Source organism: Corylus avellana, chromosome ca5 (genome assembly GCF_901000735.1).
Source record: "Corylus avellana chromosome ca5, CavTom2PMs-1.0".
Lineage (NCBI taxonomy): Eukaryota > Viridiplantae > Streptophyta > Magnoliopsida > Fagales > Betulaceae > Corylus > Corylus avellana.
Window position 1 is genome coordinate 25,346,902 of NC_081545.1, and position 9,373 is coordinate 25,356,274.

At 35.3% G+C, this 9,373-nt stretch overlaps 1 protein-coding gene across 1 annotated transcript; it reads right to left on the reverse strand.

The window, feature by feature from the left end:
• Positions 1-669: 669 nt before the first annotated feature.
• On the reverse strand, positions 670-1,230 carry LOC132181998 (NAC domain-containing protein 83-like). Its single transcript, XM_059595211.1, has one exon. It carries the CDS (start codon positions 1,228-1,230, stop codon positions 670-672), a length of 561 nt encoding a protein of 186 aa, XP_059451194.1.
• Positions 1,231-9,373: the final 8,143 nt, after the last annotated feature.

The window sequence follows — 9,373 nt, forward strand, 5'->3', positions numbered from 1 at the left end:
ATTATTTTTTGTTTTTAAATTTTATTATTTTATTATTTCTTTTATAATTACTTTTTAAATTTTAAATATTATTTTATTATTTTAAAGGTTTTTTAATTTAGTAGGACACGTGGCGGGATCCTGGCCTTTGGATTAAAATGAACGGCCAGGATCCCCTAATTTCAGAATCTAGAATTCCCTGAGGATTTCAGGGGATCCGAATCCCCTGAGGATTTCAGGGGATCCGAATCCGTAGAGGGCACTAATATCTCAACCCTAATAGCTCTGATGACCTAACAAAGTTTAATGGGCTAACTTTATTATATATGTAGGGTGAGAGTATATGGCTTCCTCAAGTGCTTATAAAATTTGTCTAGCCCATTATGAACCCAAATATCAAAATGAGTATACAGTGCACCCAAAAGTGAAATAAAATACAACATTACAAACATAAATCATTATAATTTTAAGAAAAATAGCATTTCTACAAGTTGCATAATAAAGCAATCTAGCCACTTTATTCTTATTTTGTATATTAAAATAAAGAATTGAAAAAAGAAACTTGTCATGTTCAAATAATGATCTTGTTCAACAAAACATCATACAACAGTTTTGTTCACTTGCCAAGAAGTTGCAAAGTAATAAAATAGAGAAGCAAACAATTCATCATTGCTTTCATCCACCAATGAATCAGGTGGCTTGGGCAGTTTGATTTTCATCCTTCCAGGCTTCAACGGCAGTAATGGGGCCTGGAATTTGAGCATCCCCAAAACATCTCTTCACGCCTCTTCTTGTTTCCGTTACCTTCTTATGAACAGTGCATATAACCCAGGTGCTAGACAGATCCCACTCCTGCAAGGCACCCGACAAGGAGAATTCGTGCATAATCCAGTCGGTTTTCTTCATGGACGATCCGTGTCCGACTTTGAAACAGAATTGTTTATTGAGTCCAATCACAAATTGACCCGAGCTATCATATATTTGACTACTATAGCCTTCATGCCAAGTCTCGCCGCCGGTGGTTCTTACCACGCGTTTGCTAAATTTCTTTATCCGTGTGAACAGGTAATATTTTTCCTCCTCCCGACCACCAAGATCACCAAATATTTGTGAGGGGGCCTTATCTCCATAAAGATCAAATTCGGGGATGCCATTCCAAGGCAGCTCTTCTCCCCTGACCTTCTTCAACAAGTACCCGAATATAAGCTCTTCATCGGTGGGACGGAAGCGAAATCCCAACGGCCGCGTCATCTTTATCTTCTCCTTCAAGACTAGAATTTCAAAGATAAACAATTATCGGTAGACAGATGATAAAACTCAATTCTACTCTCACCGTGCATTTTCGTTACCCGAAACTCAAATATATAGAGACTCCACCGCCTATATTTTCAATTTCAAAGTCTGTTTTATTCGGTTATGACTGTTGTATGTAACTACGAATTTTAGATGGGTGATGTGTCGTACTCGATAGTCGGTTAATTATGGTCTTATGATGCCTGAACGACGAGCCGTCTTACTTTTTTTGGCGGGTTTCATTTTGGTGCTGAGTCTGGTGACGGGTTGGTTCCTTTGTGGTGATTTAATGCCTCCACCTTTTTTTTAAAAAAAAAAAAAAAATTTATTTTGCTTAGGATAAGTGGATTGAGATTACTAATGACGGATGAGTTCGAAGCGATGGTGGTGATCTGATTGTGGTTGTTGGGATGGACGCCTGGCAGCCGTTCGGGGTTTTTGAGGAGTTAAGTAGCAAGGTAAAAGTGAGATTCTTATTGTTTTACTGCTTGACAGTATTTTGGCAAGAAAGCGAGAACGGTGTTGTGTGCGGCGCTGCTACATAGCAAAACGACGGCCTCAAAAGCTCCTCCACCAAAGAGGTTTATCAAATAAGCAATGGGGGATGTAGGTCGCCTTTGTCTGTTGGTTTTGTCGGTAAGTTCTGCTTAATCGTTGGGTTTTGTGGGTGAGTTCTATTGAATCATTGGGATTTGGGAGTTGGGTCTATTAAATTTATGCTGGATCGTTGGGTTTTGTGGGTTGGTTGTTGATTTCCTGTCGAGATTTGGCGGGTGTCTGATTTTCTTTTAACAGAGTAGCATATGTGTGTCTAATTAATCTATTTGCTTAGAATTGGACATCCTATCAATGATTTACATGTATAAATGTTGTAGCTGCACCATTTTCTGCTGCATCATGATCGGTTCCCGATTTCCTTATGTTTCTACTGATTTTAGTAAATGTAATTACGAAGGGAATCATTTATTAGCTTATCCTTCCAAGAATATTGGAAAACATTTTATTGGAAATCCCTATACTTCTTTTGTATACCCTGGCTGATAGAATATGGATCTGAAATAAAGGGAAATCTTTCTCTGCCCTGTGGATGGGTGGCTAGGTCCTTTGACTAGTGTAATGTATTTGGTGGCTTTAGTTTAATTTCACTCTATACTAATGTATGTCGGTTGTGGAATGGAGTGACATTTATGATATATGATTATCTTCTTTTGGGGTTTTATCAATATTAATGGCTTAGAGCAGAAGAAGTAAAGTTTTTGTTCAATGCTGTTTTTTATTTTGATTTTGATTTTTTTTTTTTGGTCCCTTGAATGTTACATTTTGTGTTTTTTGTTTTTGTTTTTTTTCTATTTCTATTTGGTCTATTTGTGGAAGTATGTGATTGAACTTCTGGTTCATAGTTGTTAAGGGACAGACTTATTTACATTCTACTACTATCAGTCTTCCTTTTGGGATTTGTATAACACCTTCAGCCATAGAAGCAAAACATTTAAAAACAAATTTTGTAAATCTGTTGGTGATTCTTTGTGGGAATTAGTGTGTCAAATATTCTCTTGTTGTATTATCAATTGTTTTTTTTTTTTTTAATCTTAAATTCATATTATTCACTAAGAGACTTTATTTATTTTGTTATCTTAACTTTTACCTCTTCCAGTGAAAGTGGCATAGGGTATATGGGATTTCTGTGTGTATTGCCTATTTGGGACTTTATTAAACATTTTCTTGAACTAATTATAATGACCAGTTGACTGCTTTAGGGCATTAGCTAATTCGTATGATGAAAACCCATATATTATACAGGTTACTTTCATTTTAAACTTCTCCCCTTCTTTAGAAATGTGATTTTTTTTATTGATATTTTCGAGAATCTCTTTACACTTTATATTTTCTTTATGTTTCCACAATGCTAGTTTTAGAGATGATTATGTTGATTCTCATTCGTTGGCTGACATAATAGCATTGGCATATATAACGTTCTACTGTTGACTTATTGAGAACAAGACCTTTCTGTTGTTGATTCTCATATCACAAGCATTGGTATGGTTTGATTTGTTTTATGCAATATGAAATAAGCATTATTTTTTCAATGCATATATTCTTCATTTAATTCGGTTTATTACTTGCCTAAGTAAGGACATTGTTTTTCTGCATAACAGTCTTGTATTTTGCTAAGAATTTATTTCAATTTTATTCTTATGTTGGTTTGGTCATTTTTAAAGCTTTGAACTTATAAATATATTGTTATCAAAATTAGCGGATTGTATTATGAGAATAGGATGCAAATGCTTTTGATTGCAGGCTGATCCTAATTCAGATCCCTGGGGTTAATTTCAGAATTAAAATATGTCATATTCAGCAAAATATACTCATCTTTAATGTTAATCAAAACAAACAAGGAAGTCCTTGGTGGTTTCTTTTTGGCAATGACTGTTGTTTTTGGGTGGTTTTAGGTGTATTTTGATTTGATTGGGAAATGGGTTATGTTAGTTGATCAATGCGGTGATTTGAGTAATGTTGGGATGTGGTAATCTTTGTGCCTGTTAAATTTCTTGACTTCCTGTTGAGTTTTGTGGGTGTTTGATTTGATTTTAAGAGACTTGGGCTGTGCACTAGTGTTTGGCTTTGCATGTGTATGTCTAATTGATCTATTTGCTTGGAATTGGAAATCCTTTTAACTTTTTACATTGTACAATGGTAGTAAACTGTTCGATTTCTGATGCATAATGAATGGTTCCCAATTTCCTTATATCCTTGCTGATTTTAGGTAATGTAGTTGTGAAGGGAATCATTTATTAGCTTTATTCTTATTTTCTTTCCAAGAATATTGGAAAACATTATATATCATTGAGGATAGTTCTGGAAAAGAGAAAATTGGCCTTCAAGGAAAGGAAAGCAATGCAGGAAATGCAGGAAAGGCATTCAGTGCAGACAACAAAGGATTTCAATCCTTACAAATTTACAAGGAAACACGATTTCTACTCCAATAGGAAACTCATTCCATAAGAAAATATGCTGAGTTAGCTTTGTAATCCTTTAATTCCTTATTCCTTATTCTTTATTTTATATTAATGTTCACTTTCTGTATATATTGTATTGAAGAAAGCTTTCTTGTAATCTAAATTCTTTTACGCCATTCAAGGAGGAAAATGTGATGGAAATTTCCCATAGTTAGAGCCCAATAAAGAATATATATATATATATATATATATAGCATATATATATATATATATATATATAAAAAAGGAGTAGTACTCCAAGTACTAGGTTGAGTCAGATTAGTTTCTCAGTAGAGTTAGGGTGCGTTTGGGAGTGCGTTTTTAAAAAAATAATCTGCGATTTTAAACTAAATCGCAATTTTAAGGTGTTTGGGATTGCGATTTTAAAAACGCAAATTTTAAAATCGCAAAAAAATCTGCGATTTTCATAAGCTGATTAGAGGGTGCTTATTTGAAAAAGTGCGAATTTAAAACAAAATCACGATTTCTATTAAAAAGATATTTGGCGCAATAGTTACCTTTTTTAGAACGGGAATGAAAAAAATACCAAGAATACCCACCTAAAATATATTTAAAACCCTTCCTTTCTCTTTTTTTCTGTCTTGTTCATCCTTATTGGTAATTTGGTCATGAAACCGCAATTATATGCTAATGTTATCAAAACACTCAATTGATAAAAAAACTACTTTTTAGTATGTTTTACCAAACGTCTGTGCGATTTTAAAAAGTAGCGATTTTAAAAACACAATTTTTAAAAACGCAATTTTTGAAATCGCACTTATTAAAATCGCACTCCCAAACGGGCCCTTAGAGTCATAGTGAGTTAATAGAATCAGTCCTAGTCCTAGTCCTAGTCCTAGTCCTAGTCCTAGTCCTAGTAGGTCACTTAGATAATTTAGAGTCTATTTAGATTAGTATTGTTCCTCTATCAGGAAAAAAATTAGCTACAAATTAGTCTAATAAAGTAATATGTGTCTCTTTACCATGTAAGAAACACATGTTTTTTTAATCCATTTTATTTAAAGAGGGATTATTAATGAAAAAGTATGCCGGAGAAATTAATCTTTAGACCTTATGTTTGTAAAAAGTATAGGTTCCCTTATGACTATTGGAGGCCACGGCTCCCTCTAACGAGCCAATCTATCTTTTTTTTTTCTCTCTCTTTTTTTTTAGTGGGTTCACAATAAAATGATGATAGTTTACTAAATTATGGAGTTATCTATTTATTATTCACAAAGAAACTTAATCATTCACAAATTCATGAAAATGAATCTATTATTCAAAATTGAACCTAGAAGGGAAAAAAGGCCGGCTCTTAAAAAGTGTTCTCTCTATATATATATTGCAGTGAGTTGAGTGGCATCCATCCTAAATTGCTGCTTCAAAGTTGTTAGTACAGTGACCGTACACCATTCACTAGGGGGAAGATTTGCAAGAGAGAAATGAGGTTAGAGCGGTTCATCGGGGCTAAATTCAACAAGACCATTTCGACACTCTAAGTCAAATAAAATTTAAATAAAGTTTTGGTAACACAAATTAGATGTAACTAAGTGATTGCCTCCTCCTTCTTTATATAGGCAATCGGGTCTCCTAGGCCCCTTTGTTGTAAGTCGTCGGCCTTTTAGGTCCTTAGGTTGTAGGGCGTCGAGTCTTTGATCGGCGACCTACTAGAAAGCCGTTTGTAACAAGACTGTCCAAATACTTTATTTTTGACCCATGTAGTTTAAATACTTTTTTTTTATCTACATCAGTTTTTCAATTTACATTGAGAATGGTATTTTGCTTATTGCTAAAAATAGTGATCTTTCCGTACATTTTTTGTCAACAAAATTAACGGAAGTACACATCAAACCATTAAAAAATTGACACATGGCTTAAAAAAAGAAGGGGAGGCTACCTTTTTGAAGATTTGAGCTGTAAAAAGAATTGACCTCATTTTCTTCAACTCTCACCTCATTGAGGCAAATCAAGAACAGTACTATTGTGTTTCATAAAAATCGAGTAAGTTGACTGTAGAGTTCCTTGGGTGGATCCACAGTAGGGCATTTTGTCAAAAAGACAGAAAAATTTGAACAGAACTGCTAATTCATTTACCTGATTTTGTAGAGTCGGGATAATGTTATGATGAAAAATATCTTAAGAGCATAAGAGCAAAAAATGTGGCAAGTGTGTTGGAAAATCCCCATGGAATCACCCAACAGCCCTTGAACTCCACATCTTGCCCCTCCTTCTCCGAGAAGGCCTGCTAGCAGTACCGTAGTTAATGGAGCTTTCTAAATTTAACAGTTCTCTCTTGCCCTTAGTCCTAGGTTGCATGACCTTTGTATCCCGTAGAAAATTATCTTTCACCTCATTCAGCAACGCCAACTTCCGATCCTTCTCCTCATCACCATCCAACAACCGATCCGGGGGATCGAGGGACAGCTCTCCATTGCGTGCTACCTTATTTGCCCAACGATAATCCTCTTCCATGTCCTTCAAGATTGCCATATGTGGCTCATCGTCCTTTACACCTTCCCTCAACCACTCACCAGTTGCTCTATTAGACTCGTGAACAGCCTGTTTAGACCTCTGAGAACAAGAACCCAAGAACAGCTTGGAGAAACCTTTTAAGTGATGGCTTTACAGTTATGCTGTCTTTTCAATTGTTCGTAGTGTCGGATTGTGAGCTATCATTCCACTTCAAACCAATTGGCGTTAAGGGAGATAAACTTAAGTCTTTTATGGAAGTCAATATCGTTCCTAGCGGGCCAATTTTTAGAGTAATCACAGGCAACGACATTGTGTCCCAACAATCCCTCATTCACAACATCGCTCACCCGACTCAATTCCATGACTTCCTAGCTCTTATACCATTTGTCAGATGGTAAGCTGTCATTCCACCTAAAACCAATTGGTGTTAAAGGAGACATACTAAGTCTTTTGTGGATCTCGACATCACGCCCACCAAGTCTTTTTTAGAGTGGTCGCAGGGAGCTACATTGTGTCCCAACACATAGCAGTGAACCTCCCCTATAGCTCTTTCTTAAGATTTTTAATGGCGTTGGTAAGTATGTCACAATGTGCTTTTAGTGAGCCCATGTAGCATAGCTAGAATTTTAGTTCACATGAGGCAAAAAATTGAAAAAGAATTTGATAAAAAAATGTTAAATAATGTAACTAAAAATTGATTTAAAATTACTTGCTGAATCACTCAAAATGTGGAGTTCAATTGCACTGTTCTTCAAGGAGAGTTATAACCCAAAATTAAGAAGGTAGAGACAAAAGAAGAGAAACATAGGATAGACTTTTAAAGGACCAACTAGCTTATTAGCTAGTAGGTTGGTTCTCTTTCTCCTACAATCCTTCCTTTCCTTCCTTTCCTGAGGAAGAACATTGGTTTCATTGACATGTTCAATTGCCTCGAAAAGACTCGTGTCAACATCAAACTATCTCTTCAACGTGGAGATGGAGTAAACCTCTTGTTCTTTCCCCCTCCCATGAGTTTGAGCCATAAAGAATGAAAGAATGAGAAAAAGGAAAAAAGAACCCGAGAAAGCATTAAAAAGCCACTGTCATATCAATGACAGGCCAGGGGAATCATTTTCCCCCTCTTGCCCTCCCCCCCGATGCGTGTGCAATCTTGAATGCCAAGCAATTTTGATGTTGTGGTAAACCAAAGGCTTAACTAGCAAATCACAAGGTTGTGATCATTCTTTGGTTGATTTAGGCACATTCTCATCCCCAATCAATGTGTGTAAATTATTAAGTTTGAATACGTGATCCCAAAATCTTGACCAACAAAGATCCATTGTGGGTCAAGATTTTTCTTTCTTTGCTGATTTTGGCTTTGACTTCAGGGAAACTTCCAAATATACCTGCTGCAAATTCAATTTTTTTTTCTATTTTCTTGGCAGTTATTTTACCCTATTTTTGCATATAACATTTTTCTCTGAGATTGGTATTATTTTATTTCAATAATTTTCTGATTAGTATTCTTTTATTTCAATAAGAATTTTGTGCACCATCCAAAATTATTTCCAACAACATGAAGAAGATGTATGCTGTTTTTTTCATATATGATCTTTCTGTGTATGCACCTGGGGCGTCAATGGACCAAACCATGAGCCCGGCTTTGTTTGTACCAGCGGCTGCCTTAGCAAACCAAAATCTGATAAAAAAATTTATCAATCTAGATACAAAATGTACTGTGACATAACTTAATTTGATTTAAGACACCCAACTTTGTATGGAATCATGTGGGTCAATTTTGATCTAGTTGTGAAGAGCAGCAAGGAATCACCCGAAGCCTCAAAACCATCCATTCCATGACAATTTTACATGGCTAGTTTAGCAAACTTTTATTCTCATCTATCACCTAGCAATTCATCATTTTGCTCTCAGCTTAGCACTCACCTTTGGCACAATCAGTACATGTGCAGTTTTTAATACAGGAGCTATTAATTCAAAAGAACCATGATGATGATGTAAGCTTAAGTATGGTGGAAATCCTTAGTGATCAGTGGATTGATTTGAGGGGCATTGGGTTCACCATGGGGCAAAGGTCGCAAAGCTAAGGCTCTGTTTATTGTTCACATCAACTTTTGATAGAGTACTGGAATAAAGCCAGAACTCTTTGGCAAAGTTCTTTCACTAGAAAAGCATTTTTAGAAAGAAAAAAAAAATTGTGAAACAAATGGTGTCTAAAATTTCAAAAGATCTTAGCACTACTATGGGAAACCACCAGCTAGAGATCTTTAAGTTCCCTTTCTCAAAAAGATTACATGCACTGCTTCTTCTAAGGAATATGATTTCAGAAGTACTGCCAAGTTTGGAGTTTATAGTTTATGAAAAATAACCCGTTGAAAATCCGTAACCAAACAACAATGTGATTTGGCATTTTACTTTCCTTTTCTTTTGCGGACTAAGAAACAAAATTATGGATTGACAAAAAGAAAAACCAAAAACATGAAAAAAGAAACTTGTCATTTCAAATAATGATTTTACAATTCCTTTTGATCAACATTTTGTTGAACAAAAAAGCATACAAGAGTTCTGCTTGCTTACAAAGGAAGTTGCAAACTAAACAAATACGAGGAATCAAACAACTCATCATTGCAAATATT